The following is a 19,204-nucleotide window of genomic DNA, read 5'->3' on the forward strand; positions in this document are numbered from 1 at the left end:
TACCTTTGTAAATACCCTTGGGGCTGAGGCAATGCCGAAGGGAAGAACTTTTAACTCATAGTGCTTGTCCTCTATCATGAACCTTAGGTATTTTCTGTGCGATGGCAGAATTGAAATATGAAAGTATGCATTTTTCATTTTTTCATGTACAATGTTGCCATGTAATCCCCCTGCTTTAGTAGAGGGATTACCTCTTGCAGTGTTGTCATATGAAACCTTTGTGGTTTGACAAATTTGTTCGCTGGGCGTAAGTCTAGCACAGGGCACATGGTGAGATCCTTTTTGGGTACAAGGAAGTACACTGAATAAATACCCTTGTTTACCTGTAGAATGGGGACAACTTCGATCGTGCCCTTTTTTTTGCAGGATCTCGATTGACCTCTTGTAGTAGGATCTTCAGATTTTCTGGTGTCATTCGCCTGGACGTTGGTGGCCGGTATCGAGGTGGTCAGCTGAACGCGATACAATAACTGTGGGTGACGGTCTTGAGCACCCACTGGTCTGTGGTAATTCCCTCCCATGCGTGTAAGAATAATGTTATCTGTCCCCCGACAGGGGAGGTATGGGAGAGGACCCGGATCGGTAAGTCATTTTTTATTTGAAGTCGGGGAGTCTCTAGGGGTGTTGCTTCTACCCCTTCCTTTGCCACAGAGCTGTCCTCTTGGCCAATATTGGTTAGAGGCAGCTGCCCCCTGTCCTGAGGACCATGTATTTCCCATTCCGTACTGCTTGTGGGGGGGAGCGCGGGAAAGATTGTCCACGAAAGGAGCGGAGATAATTACCCCCTCGCTGCTGATAGGGTCTCTGAGTTTTCTGATTTAGGGACTTCAGGTTGTCATGCTCCTTTTTCGCAATCTCTAAAGCCTCATCAACTGCCTTTCCAAACAGGTTAGATTCTTCCAGCGGTTTGTTAATGAGGGAAGCCTGGGTTTCCGGTTTCAACCCCCAAATTCTTCAACCATGCGTGCCTTTTTAGGCGAGGGGCAAAAAAGCTTTTTGACCCGTGGGTTAACTGCCCTTGTTTGCGATGGAGTGAGCAAAGAATGGGCGATACGCCTTTTGATGGAGTTTAGAAGAGGTATCGCCTGGCTTGAAGGTGGTTTCTCTTACAAAACGTCCTCCACAAAGTCAGCGTCTTGCACCGCCTCTTGCGTGGCAATCTGGAAGTGTTTGCAGCTTTTGTCAGGATAGCATTGAATGCCATCTGGTCACCTATGGGAGATGCCTGTCTTATAGGTGATGCGGAAGGATCCATGCGTAATGTGTCTGGGTCAGGTATTTTAGTCGGTGACAGCCATGGTGCTTCACCCACAGGTTTATCCTCACCCCAATCTGGGGAGTGGTCTACAGGTTCTTCACAGAGATCCTCACCCTGATCAGAAGGGTCCTGAGGGGTCTCCTCTGTTTCTGTTAGATCAAATACCTCCTCATGAGGAGAGTGACTGGAGGTCCTTTGAAATTTAGACATAGTAGGATAGAGGTCATCCTCTCTATGCCTTTTATGAGTGATAAACTTCTTTGAAAAATCCACACATTTTGAAAGTTTATTCACATACCCCTCAAACCTGTCCCTGGTCCATAAGGATGACCCAGAGGGGTCTGGAGGGGGGGGGGAAGGGCTCTTCTTGGGGACCTGTGTTCTTAGGCCTTCGAGTTTTGTCTGACAGAGTTCTAGACAGAATGGGACCGTTGAATATTCTTCCTGACCTTCTCGACGTTTGGAAGTGTCCTTCAACGTGTCTCTAGGCCTATTTGCCGCTGAGATGATGTTTGTGAGATTCTCGTGGATCTCTGGCATGTCTGCAAGGGATTTTGTTAACGCTCACCTGGTATCCAGGAGGACGTCACTCAGCCCGTTCTGACCTCTTACGACCTCGAACCCTTCCCTGGAGTCTACTCGACTGGAGACTGGGCCTGAAACACAGGATTGGTAGAGTTTAACTCCCTATTGTCTCTGTGTGCTTGAACCCCTTCTTCCCCGGGGTCCAACCCTTCCCTTTGATCCACAGCTCACCTTGTTTTCTTGGAAAGTGTGCTCTCCGCCCTGCTTTCAGCACAGGGGCGCGTTGATTGATGCAGGCTCGTTGCTGCCTAGTTACTTCACTGGCAAGAGTCCGACAGGTAAGTATAATGAGTCTTTTGAACAGTTCCCTAACTTCGTTCCGTTCCTTCCTTAGATGATGGCTGGCATCCAGGGATGGCGACGTGCTGCTGAGATGAGTAGTGCTGAAGGTGAGGGAGAGCGCGATGCGACCCTTTCGTATTTGTATTGAACAGAGTTATTTTTCTGTGTCTTTTAGGTGCCGCAATGTTTTCAGCATGGACGGAGACAGAGTTCCCCCAGAGCGGCTGGGATTCAGGTAAGCGTTTGAAGCTCGTACTGTCTTTAAAAATAAGCGAAGATTTGCTGAATGCTTACTAATGCCCTTTTCCCTAGGAAGCGGCATGCCGGGATGGGAATGACACCGCCGAAGATGCCAGCAGAACAGAAGAAGCGATGAATGATGGGCAGAAGCGCTGCAAGGTAAGGCTGTTCCTAACAGTGTTCTTGTTCTTGCAGGAGCTGAGCGCAGATGAAAGATGCAGGCCTACTGGAGACCGATCCGAACACGGTGAGTGTCACGCTGCAGGTTCAGAAAACACAAAGCATGTTTCTCAGCCTGGGCGTGGCTTAAATAGTCTCTGGGTATCCCAGGTGTCTCTGGGCTGAACCACACCCAAAAGACTAGACTGCACATGCAGTTCTGGGAACCAAAATATGTGGGGGCATCCATCTTGTCCCCATCAATGCACTACAAGTCCAATCCCCAATGTTATCCTATGGGAGTGAGTGAGTCTGGTGCCACAAGTGCCAAGTCTGACTCCAAGTGGGTCTTTGGAGGGATGGAGAGGCCCTTGAGGGCCATGTAGGTGATTGTGGCCTGGCTCCAGCCTGACATCTTGGAGGGCTGGGGACATGAGGGGCAGGAATCATAACAGATTTCATCTGTCCTAGTGGCTTTTTTGCAGTTTTTGACATTGACAATACCTTACGTGCCGGCGCGCTCTTGTGAGGGTCTCGGTGCTCTTATGAACTTTGGTGCTGATGCCCTTGTCACTTGAGTGGCCAGACGCATGCCGCCTAGACGGTTGCGGGAAGGGCTGCCGACCCTGTGGATCGGTGGGTTCCGTCAAAGATATCGGCGTACCCGTCGGCGTCTTTGGCCATCCCGACGAGTTCGTCGAGGAGGACTGGGGGGTTGTGTGCTTTCCTTTGTGTGTAGTGTGTGCGTCCCTGTCGCCGGAGTTTACACTCCCCATACCAGAACCGGTGGCCTGCCTGAAGGGGACCAACGACTCAGCACGTGGCTGCTGCAAAGATAGGTCAATGGCCTTTGTCTCGGAGCCACAGCTATCGCTCATTTCCTCGTCACTCTCGGTGCCTGTGGCAGCAGGGGTGCTACCCTCGTCCTGCATCATGGCGTAGGCGGCCTACCGTTTAACTCGCCGTTCTTTTATCATATTACGACGTAAAAGCTTGCAAGACCGACAGGACACCTCGTGGTGATCTCGAGGTAGACACTTATTACACCTTTGGTGTGTGTCTTTACAGGGATACTTGCCTTTACAAGAAGGGCAAAATGTAAAAGGTGTCCTGTCCATAGCACTGGTTTATAGCGACAGCAAAACCAGAAGGGAAAAGAGGGGAGAAGGAAATGCATTCTTGAAAACAAACAGAGCCCCGGACCCCAGTCTCCCTACTGTGTAGGCCTGGCCTGAGGGACGAGGCCACGCGGTTGACATTGTCGACCGGAGCACCAGCCACCGAAGTCTGGAGATGTCTTCCACGGTCTTCAGCGTTGGCTGTGAAGTAGTCGTTGATGAAGGGTACAAATGATAAAAACGACCGGAGGTCATGGACAAATATATTATATTAGCAATTTCTCAAGCTCCACATAAGGCGACCAGCTAGCTGGGCGGAAAAAAACAATCTGAGGGACCTCGACGCGTGAAGGATCTTGGCTACACTACATGTCACGTTATGGATAGTGTTACAAGCATGCCCATGTCGACGTCCCCTTTCGATCCTCGAAAGACAAGATGCAATACTCTGCGATTACCACTAGATGTCGAACTATATGCACAGCATGTGACTCTAAGCAGATTCACAAGTATGAGAACTTGTATTATTGAACTTTAAAGAAATCCCGGTAAAAGGTTCAGAAGCAGAGTGGTCCGGCGTCATGGGGGCACTCATTCTAAGGACTCTGACCAAAGCCTTTTTGGGTTATATTGTTTTGTTGAAATTACTAGAGGCAAAAGGCTGTAGGAGAGGCAGGTGGGGAGTGTCAAAGTGGTCCTAAGAGCGTCAAGCAAAACCCTTCGTACACCCAAATGTCTTTGACACATTGGAGAAAACTGATCGAACTGTGAATGGGTGAAGCCTGACTGGGGGCTAAGAGAAAGCCCGACTGGAGGTTGGAAAACCAAGAGCATAGTGTTAACACCCCTAGGAACATTGTGGCGACAAATGTGAACCTGGCTGAGGGATGCCCACAATGAATAGTTGGTAATTGGCAAAAGTGAACCTGACAGAGGGATGTCTGTGAATTGAGGGTAAACAGGGATATACCCTTGAACATTGTGACGACAAGTGTGAACATGGCTGAGGGATGTCCACAATGGATAGTTGTTCAAAGGGACATTGAGATTGTTTGAATGCTACGATTTTGAGTGAAAGACCATAGTGAACCCAATAGAGGGAGGCTAACTTTACAAAAAGGATCAGACCCTGGCTGAGGGGGATCCAAGCGGCCAAGAGCAATCGCCCAACGTGAAGGATTATCAAAGGAACTTTTGTTTGTTTATTGTTTTTGGTATAGACGGCCTTCTAAGGAAAGAGACTTTTGCAGGAAAGAGACTTGGCCCCGGAAGGTCCTGGTATCGTTGAAAGGAACTGTAACCTCGTGCTGACGAGGTCCAGGAGTGTGCTGTGCTCAAAGGTCCTGCCTTGTCCCGTGCTAAAAACATGGGGAAGGGAGACCCAGCCATACCATCCTGACTTATCATTTGGTGAACACTTTTCTTTCTTGAGAACATTATCCCACACTATTTAGTAACTTAGTTGTAAGGATTGGCAATAGTTACTTTTTTAGTATAGGCCCTTTTTATTTTGACAAGACACCACTAGGACTGCTTTATTATTATTTGATGGTCGTGGCGTGCTCCCATCTTAGATTTAGGTTTAGATCAGGTGTTTTTCTCACCTATTATACAGTTAATAAACACCCTTGAACTGCGATCATTTGTGTCGGTCTTTACTGTTGCCACCATGAGTTCCTTACAATACCCAGTGCACGGTACAGTGTGCTAATACATTAAGCGACATAGTAAACAAAAGTTATTTCTACTATGTCTACACTTAATGTAAGACATTGCATCATCTTAAATGGGGGAACGGTTGATATGATGGGACAAACAAAGCCATCACAGGTGTCCCCTTACAGAGGCAAACGCTGATGTATTGCGTCAAATCAATCACAGGTGTGTCTTTACAGGGACAAACACTAGCAGGTTAATCAAATGTGTGCCTTAAAGGGGCAAATGCTGCCATTTTGGGGCAACGCGATCACAGGCAAATGCTGGCATTTTTGTCAAAGACCTCAGAGGTGTGTGGTTTCAGGGCAAATGCTGGCAATATTTCTTACAGTGGAAATAAAGGCTTTCTTTTTAATCTGTCCATACTGTATATCTACACATCATTCCAACTAAAAGTCCAACATATTTTTGTTCTCCTCCACAACTACAGCATGTTTATTCCTGTGTGGATTTTCCAGTTTCTTTTTAACACCAACATACCCTGTGATGGAAGATATTGTGCCCTATTTGTGCCTAGTAGCAATAAATAACGAGCACTTAAAAAATAATATCTATGAATGAAATTATTTGGCATGTGCTTGTGGCATTGCTGCGTTGACTGTTTTTAAGCTAAAGAATACTTTATACATTTCGAGGGCTTCCAGCCTGGGAGGTGGAAATATTAAAAAGTACAGCTTGTGAATCTAAAAAAGACTCAATAGTAGAGATATAGTTATTGCCCAGATGAGTTGGCAAGATTTCCTGCAATTAAGCATATTATAGAGGTGTTATGTGCACTTACCTTCCGGAGAAACCTTCAGGGAGTGTATATGACATCACATGAACGCTGAGAGCTTGTTTGGGGTTCGCTGCAATCAGACTCAATACACATCTTTTGGAAGATTCATTTTCAAGGGCATGTGGGTGACATAAAACTATGAACAGCAGCCCCTAGTTAAAAGAAAGGAAACACAAGTTTAACGACACTGTACCTGAAGGAAAACTAGTTCCAATGCTCTAAGACACATCAATGGGTCAAGTTCTAATACCTCTAGTCACCACTAATTGCAACATTATAAAAAAAGAGGAATGTCCACTGAGAAGCATATTTGGGTGCTGCTAACAAATAGAACAATAAGGAGAGGGCATCAATATTAGTTCAAGGAATGACCCAAGAGGCTCATTTTCATACGGTTGCTCTTTTTTATTTCTTTTAAAAGCTTAAGTGAACTTGAAAGTACTGCCAGAAGAGAGTGAAGCTTTGGGGAGTAGCATAACAAGAGTGAAGTAGAAAAGTGCTGTTGCTGATGAAAGCATGGACAGGTAGTACACACAACTCAATCACATCATTCATGGCAGGACACAATGTTGTGCCTTTGGGTGAATTCTGACTTTCTGCAAGGTATCTGGCTTTGTGAGGTGTGTTGCCCAAAGCCCGGGGACACAGAGGATGTCTGCACCTCACAACAATCTATACCACCCAATACATGTAATGAGTCCTCAAAGCACAGGCAGAGCCTGGAGGACAGCCTGCATCAGGCTCTTGGCATGCTCTCCACACAACCTCTCTTTCCTCATTTTCCCTTCGTTTGCCACCATGCTGCAGCTCTGACAAGCCCTCATGAAAAAGATTTGCACAATACTGCACTGACTGATGCACACTCATGCAACAAGCTGCTCATGAATCTTCCAACACTTTAGCTGCATGCAATTCCTACTTGTGCTCCAAGGGTTGAAATCTGCTTGGAGTGTCTGCTAGACAACTGTGTTCCCCTGGGACATGTTGGGCTTGAAGATGCATCTCCCTTTGGAGACACCATTTCCAAATTCTTTGGGGAGTACAGACGACCTCGGGCAATATTTTCCGCCTTGTTTGCTGATGTAAAAAAGGGCTGGTGTGGTTGTAATTAGAACATTCTTTTCCTTCAGATGTTGTTGGAAAACATGTAATGCTCTGAATACTGCCAGAAGTTGCAGTACGCTTATGTGCTGTTTCGTTAGTGAGATAGTAGGAAATACCATGTTCCTTGAGCAGTGAGGTGTAGGCAATGGGCGTCCCAACCAGTCAGTGATGCGTCCGTTGTAATCATAAGGTGACTTGGTGAGATGACAAAAGTCTACCCATTTAGCATGTTTTCTTTCATCCACCATATTAGACCCAACACCAGTGTGTGTGAAAATTTCACTAGATTGTCCCAATCCCGCTTTGTTTGAGACCACTGTTTTGCTAATGCCAGTTGTACTGGGCGCATATTTAATCTGGCATGTGGCACGATGAAGATACAGGATGCCATCATGCCGAGCAGATGCATGACCCTCCTGACTGTTATCTGTTGACCAGCCACATAACAGGGGATCCGATTACTAGGTTTTGAACCCTCTCGTTGGAGGGGAACACCAACGCTGATTTTGTGTCATTAGAAAGCTTTTGTTGGCGCGGGACTAGATTGTCTCTCTTTTCGTGGATTGAAAACCCCAGTTGATGTAAAAGATTGATTGTTATCGGAGTATTTTGGCAGCATACGGTTGGATTTTCTCCTGTTATTAACCAGCAGTCCAGATAAGGGTACACTGGAATTCTCTTCCTGTGGAGATGTGCTGATAAAACTAGCAAGTTCTTTCGTTAACCCTCGAGGGGCTGATGCTATCCTGAAAGGGAATACTTTGAACTGATAATGAGCAGGACCCAATTGGACTCTTAGGTACTTTCAATGTGCTGGCAGCATTAAAATATGAATATGTATACCTTTCATATCCAGTGTTGGCAGAAAATCGCCCTTCTTGAGTAGGGGAATGACCTCATGAAATGTCATACTGAACTTTTGACAAATGTATTTGCTGATCTTGGATCCAACACTGGTCTTTTTGTCTCGTCTTTCTTTGGAACAAGGACGTACACATAATATATACCTTGTTTACCTACAAGAGCGGGACTTGCTCAATTGCTTCCTTCTCGAATAATGTTAGTATTTGCGCATGTAGAATGTGAAGGTGCTCAGCATTCTTTTGTTTCTAGGGGTTCTTGGCAGTTGATTGCGCGCTTTCTCAATAAACTCTATGCAATACCCCCACTTTAAAGTAGACAAGACTCACTGTTCTGACGTTACTCCCTCCCATGCGCGGGTATATGACGTTATTCAACTTGGGGTAAAGGCCGCTACTCTAGAGGACTGGCCTCTTCCACAGCTTCTTCCTATCCTAAACTGTCTTTGGAAGCCTCAAGGTGTTGTGCTCTGTTGACCTTGGTTTGCATACCAATTAGTTGATCCTAGTGAATAGGCTGATTGAGTGCCTGTTCTAGAAAAGGTTTGCATACAAAAACCACTTTGACTGGTTGCCAAACCCTTGTGTTGAAGCTTTACTTGTGATTTGACCCAAGGTTTTTATTGTTTCGTTCTCCTTTTTGCCCTTTTCTAAGGCTTCGTCAACTGACTTACCAAAGAGAACATTGTCCTCAACCAGCATGTTTAGAAGAGTGGCTCGAGTCTATGGTCTGAATCCCAATCCTCGCAACCAGGCATGTCTTTTGACCAAAGTCCCCATCAGCTATTAGTCTGCTCGCCGTCTGTGCTGAGTCGAGTGCATTTTTAATAAATGCATTTGCAGATTGTTTGCCCTCCAATATAAGCTTTATCATTTGTGACTTTACAAGATCTTGGACATCAGTAACCAGCTCCCCATTTGATCCCACTGTGTCGTATTAAAACTAGCCATGAGGGATGTGATGTTAGCAATCAGAGTTTGGTATGCTGCAGAGGTTGCTATCTTTGTCCCCGGAGCATATTTTGTCTTGCTATCCTTATCTGGTTGTGCACCAGAAGATGCTAAGGGTGTTCCAGCCCTCTTATGGATAGTGGACACTAATACTGAGTCGGGCGTAAAGGTTTAAAGCGTTTTTCTCAGCAGGAGTTAACCACTTTAGTGAGTGCAGGAGTGGCTAAAGATGGAATGTTCCTTCTTTTCACTGACTGCATTAAGGGAATGTACTGTCCAATTTGCTTTTCCTCATTTATGATTTCGTCTACGAAATCAGTGTCCTCCCCTGACTTGTGTCTCTATTTTAAAGTAGTCAGCAATCTTCTTCAAGAGGCCATTATAAAATACGATCATCTGCAGGGGATGATGAAACCGGTTTGTCAATATCTGGGGAAGAGTGAAGGCATCATGAAGCAAGACACAGGGCCTCATTACGACCCTGGCGGAGTGGGTTTACGCCAGCGGTATTCGCGGCGGACCCATCCGCCCCACTACGAGTTCCCGTAGCGCCATGGAGCGTTTTCCGCCTGGTTTTTCCGGGCGGAGAAATCCATGGCGCTACGGGACCTTGTTGTTAATTACGCCACCGTATTTTACGGTGGCGTAATTAACGCCTTCCCCACTCCCATTATACCCTATGGGGCAAAAATGGGAATGGGGAAGGGTAAAATGGGGAATGAGGATTTACCGCCCCGCCAACCTCGGAATGGGGCGGTAAATCCGCCAACCCCCATGGCGCTATCGGCAGCTTTCCGCCGTGCTCCATGGTGCATTTGGCGCCACGATTTCCGCCAGGGTCGTAATGAGGGCCACAGACAACAGACTTTATTCATTCATTTATAGAGCGAACCAAGCCCATGGGCAACTAGGTGCTGGTTACAGTAGTGGAGAAAAAAAAGAAATGAGCATTACGGTCTCATTGCAAAGTGAAGTGTCATTTGAAGAGGTAGGTTTTTTAGTTTCTTCTTGTAGGAATTGTAGGACGGTTCTTTGTGCAAGTGCACGTGTAACTCATTCCAGAGCATGGCAGTCTGGACTGGGAAGCTGGTAACGCTTGCCCTTTTCCAGTGGAATCTCGGGGCGACAAGGCAGTGTTTGTAGCATATTCTTAGAGGCCTTGTTGAGGTGTGTTTTTTGAGTTTGCTTACAAGGTTGGGCAGAGCATTGTTTGAGAGGCAGCGGTGAGCGATGGAGAGGATCTTGAAATTGACCCTGTCTTTAGCTGGGAGCCAGTGCGCAGCTATTCGAGCCTGCGAGATGTGTTCTCTCTTACCGATGTCTAGGGCTGCTCTCAGGACATTGTTCTGTACCGTTCAAGCCTGCTCAGGTTATTTCCGGATGTGCCGCTGAACAGGGAGTTACAATAGTTTAGAGCGGATGAGGGCCCAATCTACTTATAATTGGTTCTTTGAGGTGAGGAAGGGTTTGCTGGCTGTGATGCGTTTGGTAGCGTAGCCTGATGTAGCAGTAATGTGATAGACTTGGCGAGACATAGTGAGGAGTCCAAGTATATTGCAAGGGTTTTCACGGAGGTGGCCACTGGTAAAGGTTTTGTAGGTAGGGTGCAGCTTGGTTAGGTGCACCGGGAAGGGGGGGGACAACGAGGAGTATCTCAGTCTTCTCATCATTAAGGCAGAGGCTATGTGAGGCCATCCATGATTGGACTGTTTCACAGATGGCGTTCACCTTGGTGACGTCTTTGACGTAGCTGCCAGAGAGGGGGATGATGATCCGTGTGCCGTCGGCATAATTGGTATATTAAATGCCTAGCCAGTCTAAATGATCAAAAAGTTGTTTGGTGTATATATTGTATTCAAAATAAAATACTTTATTGAATCAAATGTCAGGATCGTAGAAGGCTTAACTTGCCCTATACTACGGTGGGATTTCCCTGCCTGAATGAAAGTAAGGAAAGTCTGAGTCAAATAGTTACACTTAAATGTCTGTCTGTGTCCAAAACCTATACTTGCCCTCACAACTAAAGCTAACCAATGTGTAGGGATGTCAAAACCAAAAGAAATAGTGTTCAACTCAAAGTTCTGACCTTCCAGCTCACAGCTTTCTCTTAACGCCCCGTCCACAAGTATAAGAAAGTTCCACAAAAAAAGTCTCAAGATTTCCTTACTCCAGTTCACAGTAATACAGTTCAAAACCTATGCTTTGGGTTCCGTTCCCCAAATTCCAAGCAGCACAGTTCATAGAAAACAAAAGGACTTGAGGCTACGTTCTCAATGCCACACAATGTAGCTCCTCAAGTCTCAGGGTTCCCTTCCCAAAGACTTTCACTTCATCATCATAATGTCTTTGGGTTTTCAACATTTAGGGATCAGTGGTCTAGGCACAGTTGTCAGACCAAACAGTCCACCCATTTTTGTATTGGTTTTCTTTCTCTTCGATGTCCCAGACCCTTTTGGTATTGGCTGTCTTTCTCTTGGGTACCAGACATTTGTAGTATTGTTTTTTGTTCTATGTGAGGCTAGGGAGGTGCAGCTGCTACCCAATAGCCCCCCTTGGGTTGGTAACATGCAGGAGGATCTCATATGGAGGAACTCCCCTCCTGGCGAAAAGAACGCGAGTCGTGGACACGGCCCCTTTAACTCCTAATACAATAGAGTAGTAACAACACCCAAACCTTCTCTACAAATGGTGCAGTCTGAAACTGTGGTATTGTAAACGGTCAGACAATCTCACTCTGATGAGGACAGGGACAAAGAAGATTGCAAGCACGCTGCCACTAAGTAGATGAAGGGCTCAAAACGCTGTTGTGAATCGAACTGACGATATGTTGGGGCTGTCCCGGCTATTTAAACTGAATAGTAAAGAAGAACTTTGTTCTGTTCTGAATCCGGAAGGAGAACCTGGCGTGTGAGGTTGCCGTTGAGAAGCCTGCGAGGTTGAAATTGGGCTTTGAGAGACTGCAGCGAGATAGCTCTCCAGAGTAGCAGAGACAAGCAGTGGGACACCCGAGAAGTGTCTTGCGAGTCAGCTGGGAGCCAGTGTCCTGGAAGTGAAGAAACTGAAAGGGGCAGTGCGTTCAGAGAACTGTGCCAAGATCGCCTACTCTGGCCTACCGCTGAGCCATGCAGCGAATGTATGAGGAGCACAAGAAACTGTGGCGCTGGCGGGATCTGTAATGGGTGGACGGTCTGGAACATGCACCGAGTCTGCCTACAGTACCTGTCATTGGGCGCAGGAAGAGATGTAGAAGGCGGAAGAACGATCCTGTGGCCTATGGCGAAACCGGCGATGCATTCCTTGAAAGAAGGTAACAAGAATAGGAATACGCCCGGCAGGGGGCTGGGAAAGTTTGAGACACTGAATTGTGAAGCAGAAGAAGAGAAAGTAGTGGAACACTTTGTGAGCCAATTCCCTGGCCAGTTCCACAAGAGTGTGGTGCTGGGAAATCAAGGAGGACTCAGGGAACCTCTTCACCGTCCCAGTGGGGGCAAGTTAGAGAAAGTAAAGAGAGTGGAAGAAGCCCTTTGAGGGAACTACAAGAACTATTGAAGAAGTTAGAATTAAGATAGACCGGAAGAGGCTTGCAGAGAACGACAAACAAGCTAGAAGCGAGTGATTTTCCTAGCCTCAATGGAGTGTTGTGGAACCTTGTCTTCTTGTAGTGTGAACCTTGGAACATTTCCAGAATTTGAGAACGCTGCACCTTGAGAGACTCATACCCAGGAGAAGGGAGTCATTCTCCTGGGCTGTAGAAAGAACGTTTCTTAGATTAGAATGTATGTTTAAGTGGTAGGGATAAAATAGGAGTTTGGACTAGGATGGTGAACTTTTGATCTGGACTACGCAGACTTCCTGATTGTCTGAGTTTGTTTGAGGTAGGGAAACCACCTCTAGTTAGGGATAGATAGATTTGTTGGTTGTTAATAAAGGCTTATAGCAAATAATATGACACTGTTTGGTCAGACTCCTCATTCCATGCTGCCACAGTATCTACATAGTAGTGTTGTATGAATTTATGATCTGAACTCCATGTTGTTGCTTCACAAATTGCCTCGGTAGGCCGAGTTGAGTGTGCTCCGAGTGCAAATGGTAGTGTTTTATGAGATAATGGGCCTCATTATAAGTTTAGAACCGGCAGGCTGCCGCCAAACTTCCTTAAAATTCTGGCGCCTGCGAATGGGCAATTACTGGGACATTACGGCCCCGCCGGACCCGGTATTTGCCCGTTCGCAGGCACCGGAAATAAATGCTCCCCATTCCCATTGAGCCCAACACGGCTCAATGGGAGTGGGGAGGTCGGATGCACCGGCATCATTCAGAATGGTGCCGGTGCATCCGACATGCTGTGCTTGCGAGTGCCGCTCTGCCCATCAGGTCAGTCCTGGTGGGCAGAACGACACCCGCAAGCACAATTTGTAGTTTGCTGGTCCGGGAACTACAGTACCAGCAAGCTCACCAGTACCGTAGTTCCCGGACCGTCAAACTTGTAATGAAGCCCAATGTGTAGCATTGTTGAATGCAGTTGGCAATCCATCTTGAAATAGCTGCTTTAGACACAGGGTCCCTTTGTTACACTCACCTTAACTCCGCAGGAGCGCCCGGAACCTCTCACCACGTGCTGGACCCTCTGGACTCAGGGATGGGGTTATATCTACAAGACAACACAGAAATGTGTATGTTATAGTCAAGTGGGCTGTTGAACTGCCTACCCAGTTCCCGCCCAGCACCCCGTGCTTCCCGGATAATGTATATGTCTGGCTCACCGTGTAGATATTAAAAGATGGCTCTCCGTCCTGCTTTCTTCTTCAGCAGGGGCGCTATCTGTTGCGGGCAAATCAGTTGCTTCACTGATCTGTAAGTCCAAGCCCAGACCTGCTGCAGTGTTGGAGAACTGTTCCTTAATGGTAGATTCTTGCGACCACATCTTCTCTATTCTATGTGTCCATTGTTTGAATGTCCATCTGTATCCAGCACTTGAATTAACGCTCTCGTCTGCTTAGTGCTTGCTTATTGTCCTTGCGCGTATAGCTTGTATTGCTTTCTTGCTAATTGCATGCACTACCACTTACTTCTTGCGTTACTTATTGTCTTTTGTTGTTCCTTTCTTTCAGGTATTGCCGAAGCTGCGGTGAAGTAGCCCAGTGGGTCGCAGCAGCTGTTTGCCGATTCGAGACCCGCGGAATGGAGAACCGCCGTTGTGAGGGGAAGAGCTGCAGAACAGCTGACTCGTCGGTTTCCAGGCGTGTGAATATTCTTGCGAGCCTGATGACGGCGACTGTATTGTAGGAGCGGTCGAGAGCGATGATCTGAGTCTTCAAGTAAGTATTTCAGGGCTTACAGGAGCCGAACCGGTGAGCTTTACGCTGCCTTAGGCAGAGCAACGCGAAGCAAGGCTGCATGCTGGGGCGTGGCCTTTTATACCTTGCCACTCCCAGCCACGCCCAGCAGCCAGTCTGTAAGAAGTAAAACTTAACTGGAGCCGACTTCTACCACCATCTTGAAGGTACTGGACAAGGATGCCTCACAGTGGTGTCTTAATGGACATGTATTTGGTGCCAGGTGCGCCAGGCCAGAGTCCAACTGAGCCCTTTCCTGAGTGTGTATGAAATGAGTGGGCGATATGAAAGGGAGTAGTTTGGGCGCACTAACCCTGTGTACCCTGCGGTTGTGACAGTACACCCCCCCCCCAAGGCCCCTCTCAAGGCGGGTCCTCCAGGCCCCGGTTTGGCTGGATGGTTGAGATGGAATTTTCGAATTAATCGCGGGGCATGAACGTTCTCACTGGGTTCCCAGGACCTATCATGTCATGTGGACCATAACCCTTCCATTCAATAAGGTAGTACAACTTGGACCTGACAATTCTTGAGTCTAATATATCTGACTTCATATTCAAGTTCGCTGTCAACAACCTTAGGTGTTGGGGGTGTCTTTAGTCGAGTGCCTGCCAGGACAGGTTTCAGAAGGGAGACGTGGAATACTGGGTGAATGCGCATGTTGGATGGCAGGGTTAGTTTCATTGTGACTGGGTTGATTATTGCCTCTTTTGTGTATGGACCCAGGTACCTGGGTTGAAAAGTCTTGGGTCCCTTTGTTGGGTTATTTTTTTAAGCTATCCATACAGCGTCACCGATTTGGTAAGTCGGAGCAGCTCTATGATGCTGATCTGCAAACTTCTTAGGTCTTTCCTTTGCCTTTGCCAATTGCTTAGTGGCTTCTTTAAGGATGTTGCTGATTGTTGCGTGTAGAGTCTTTACAGCAGGCATTTCCAGTGCCTCGGGGGGGGTCGAAGATGGAAGTTTTGGGGTGTCGTCCATACAGAATGTAGAACGGACTTTGGCCAGCCGTAGTATGGCATGAGTTGTTATATCCATATTCTGCGATCCATAACATATCCTTCGAGGTATTTTCTGACTGATGGAGCAGGCATCTCGGGTATTGCTCGAGGGTTTGGTTGGTACGCTCAGTTTGGCCATCAGTTTGAGGGTGGTGACTTGTGGACATGCGTACGTCGATCTGTGCTAGTTCACAACTTTTCTTCCAAAACCTGGAAGTAAATTGACTGCCGCGGTCCAACACTAGAACTGTGGGAAATCCATGCAATCGAACCACCTGTTCTAGGAAGACGTTTGCCAGGGTGGATTCTGTGGGTAACCCTTTCAAGGGTATAAAACGAGCCATTTTTGAAAATAGGTCAACTACGACTAGAATGTGTTGTAACCATTACAGGGTGGCAATTCAGTAATGAAGTCTAGCGATACCGTATGCCAAGGTGCAGGTGGAACCTCAAGTGGATGTAGAAGGCCCGCTGGTTTTTGTTTTTGGGACTTCTTTTGTGCACAAATCCCACATGACAGTACAAATTGGGTTATATGCTTTCGCCATGTTGGCCACCAATAATTCCTCCTGACTTTGGCCATGGTTTTAGCCACTCCAGGATCTCCTTCAATCAACATGTCATGGTAACTAGCGATGACTGCCTTCTGTTGGTCTGCAGTTGGAAGGAAGAGGCGTCCCATGTAATATGGCAACCCATCTACTTGTGTGTGGTTTGAGCTCTTAGTGGTCCAGGTTCGTAGGATGTCTGGGTTCATGTGATGTCGCACTCCTGCCTTCAGATCGTCAAGAGGAGTGTTTGCTACTGTAACTCCTAGGAGCCTGCTTTCTGGTATGATGGCTACTGGCTCTGGCTTTTCGTATGCATGTTCTACTTTACCTAAACGCGATAGGGCATCAGCTTTGCCATTGCAGACTCGTAGATGGTAAGTTATAACGTAGTCGTACTCCGCGAAAAACAAGGCCCATCTCAGTTGACGGGAGGATTGGGCTTTAGCAGATTTTAAGTACTGTAGATTACGATGGTCTGTGATAACTGTAATTGTGTGCCGGGCCCCGAGGAGGTAATGTCTCCATTCCTTGAAGGCCGCTTTGATTGCCAGAAGTTCTTTGTCTGTGATGGGGGAGTTTATTTCAGCTGGTGAGAACTTTTTTGACCAGAATGCTACTGGATGTAATTGGCCAGTGTCAGGATTCCTTTGCGATAGAAGTGCCCCCAAAGCGATGTTGGAAGCATCAGTCTCTACCACATATGGGAGGTCAGACTTTGGGTGCTGTAACACCGGGGCAGAAGTACATTTCTGTTTTAGAGTGAGAAATGCCTTTTCAGCATCTGGGGACCATTCAAAGCGCTTGTTTTTGCGCAACAATGAGGTGATCGGATGGACTATTTGAGAGAAATCTGGTATGAAGCGGCGGTAAAAATTTGCGAAACCTAGGAAGCTTTGCACCCCCTTGACAGAAGCTGGTGATGGCCAGTTGAGAATGGCGTCCACTTTTCGATTATCCATTCGAATACCATGAGGGGTGAGTATGAACCCTAAGAATTCAACTTCATCAACGTGGAAGGAGCATTTCTCAAGCTTGGCATGGAGCTGATGTTGACGGCGTCTCTCAAGGACTGCACGCACATGACCGATATGTTCTTGTTCTGTAGTGGAGTACACCAGGATGTCGTCTATATACACCATTGCGCAGATGTCAAGCAGGTCTCGTAATACGTCATTCATGAAGTATTGGAATGCGGCTGGGGCGTTACAAAACCCAAAGGGCATTACCTGGTATTCATAAAGACCGTATTTGGTGCGGAATGCGGTCTTCCATTCATCCCCGCTCTTTACCCTAACCAGATGATATGCCCCTCTTAGGTCCAATTTGGTGTAAATTTGTGCATCCTTCACCTGGTCTAGAAGCTCTGGGATGAGTGGCAAGGGGTACCATTTTTTTACTGTAATCTGGTTCAACTGGCGGTAATCGATGCAGGCCCTCAGGTCTCCCTCCTTCTTGAGCACGAAGAAGAGAGGCGAAGCCACCAGAGATTTGGACGGACGGATGAAACCGTTTGCTAGGTATTGGTCGAGATAGTTTTTAGGTGGGTATTTTCTTGTTCCGTCAGAGCAAATATTCGACTGCATGGGACCTGAGCACCCGGAACGAGGTCTATTTGGCAGTCGTATGCTCGATGTGGGGGCAGGGTATTTGCTTGTTCTTTTTGGAAAAAGTCCTGAAAGTCCATGTACATGGGAGGTAACTTGCCAATCAGGCCCAGCGTTGATGCCTTCTTGGGCATGGAGTGCACTTGTCTTTCCGGAGAACGACCGGACAAGTAACAGGAACGGGTGCATTCATCAGAGAAGGTTAACACTCTAGTTCGCCAGTTGATGTGTGGATTGTGAACCTCCAACCAAGGAATTCCCAAGATCATCTGAAATTGGGGAGCACTTATGAGGTCAAAGGAAATCTCTTCCCTATGGCCGTCTTGGTAGAGGAGTGTTACACCTTCTGTGCAGTGGGTCACCGGTCCCGAGGATAATTGGGTTCCATCCACAGCTGTAACATTCTGTGTCAATGATTTCGGGCGTATGGGAAGACCAATCCTTTTTGCCAGGTTCTGGCCCATATAGTTGCCAATTGCACTGCTATTTATGTATGCTTCTACAGCATGCATCCGAGACGGTTGCTGATGACACAGTAGGATCACTGGAATGAGGAAATGAGAGGTCTGTGGTTCCTTCTCTGTGCTTGACAAGCAGACCCCTACACTTGCCGGGTGTTGGAGTTTTCCGGATCGGGTTCGGTTTCTTCGCTGTGCTCGAGACCACCCCAGCACACCGGGGTGGTCTCACAGGGCAATCACGCAGAAAATGCCCCGCCTTGCTGCAGTACAAACACAATTGTTGCTGTCTCCTTTTTTCTCTCTCTGCTCTGGTAAGCGGGCTTCGTACCCCACCAATCTGCATAGGCTCGGATGAATTCTCTGGTTGTCGTGGTTGACTTTCTCTAGGCTGACGGGGTTGGGTTTTCCTCAGACGAACAAATACCGGTCTTCCCTCTGTCCGAGCACGGTCCACCTTGCGGTCCTGGAGCCTTTGGTCCATCTGTACAGCCAGATCGATATATCCTGCACAACCTTCCGGTGGGTTCACAACCTGAGCTAGAACATCCTTAAGCTCACCTCGTAGATCTCTATAGAACAGAGTGGTTCTTTTCTCTTCCGGCCAGTTGGTCTCTGCAATCAGCCTATCGAAGGTAGCTATATATGTAAGGAGATCCTGACCACCCTGCCGAAGTGCCAGTAGTTTGTTGTCAAGGGCCTGCCCTCGTGTGAAGAACGAACAGTTTATCGAGTTCACGTTGGAAACCTGCAAAGTCACGCAACAGGGGATCATCCCTGTTCACCAGAGGAATGGACCAGTCCGCAGAGCTCCCCCCTAAATATGACAACACGAAAGCGACTCTAGACTGGCCATTTGGGAGTGATCCGGGTCTACACCGAAAATGCAATCAGCATTGATTTATAAAGATGGCATATTTGTCTCCTGAGAAACGCTCAGGTGGAGCCAAAGGGATTGTTCCTGGAAGGAACACCTGCATGGGAGGCGTAGAAGGAGATGGTGCTGAAGGCTGGTTTCCTGGTAAAGGGGCTTGGCTAGCCTGACTCTGGAGCATCTGCTGAGCCAGTTCGTCAGTCCGATCCCTATTCACAATCAATTCCCTTCGGAGGGCATTCGTTTCTTGACGGGAGGCATGCACCTCGGCACGCAATTCCCCTAACAATTGGGCTAGCTGATCTGTATCGGAGGTATCCATGACGCTCAGG

At 47.3% G+C, this 19,204-nt stretch overlaps 1 protein-coding gene across 4 annotated transcripts in view; it reads right to left on the reverse strand.

The window, feature by feature from the left end:
• Positions 1–19,204, reverse strand: part of PALB2 (partner and localizer of BRCA2) — a 645,542-nt gene that overhangs the window by 99,145 nt on the left and 527,193 nt on the right. For all 4 annotated transcript variants that reach the window (XR_011303236.1, XM_069647386.1, XM_069647387.1 and 1 more), the window contains one exon: positions 6,140–6,288. Coding sequence is in view for 3 of the 4 variants with exons in the window: in XM_069647386.1 (XP_069503487.1) it covers positions 6,140–6,288 (149 nt within the window). In the remaining variant the exon portion in view is untranslated. The remainder of the gene's footprint in view (positions 1–6,139; positions 6,289–19,204) is intronic.

The sequence above is a fragment of the Ambystoma mexicanum genome, chromosome 2q (assembly GCF_040938575.1).
Source record: "Ambystoma mexicanum isolate Mex_15411 chromosome 2q, UKY_AmexF1_1, whole genome shotgun sequence".
Taxonomy (NCBI): Eukaryota; Metazoa; Chordata; class Amphibia; order Caudata; family Ambystomatidae; genus Ambystoma; species Ambystoma mexicanum.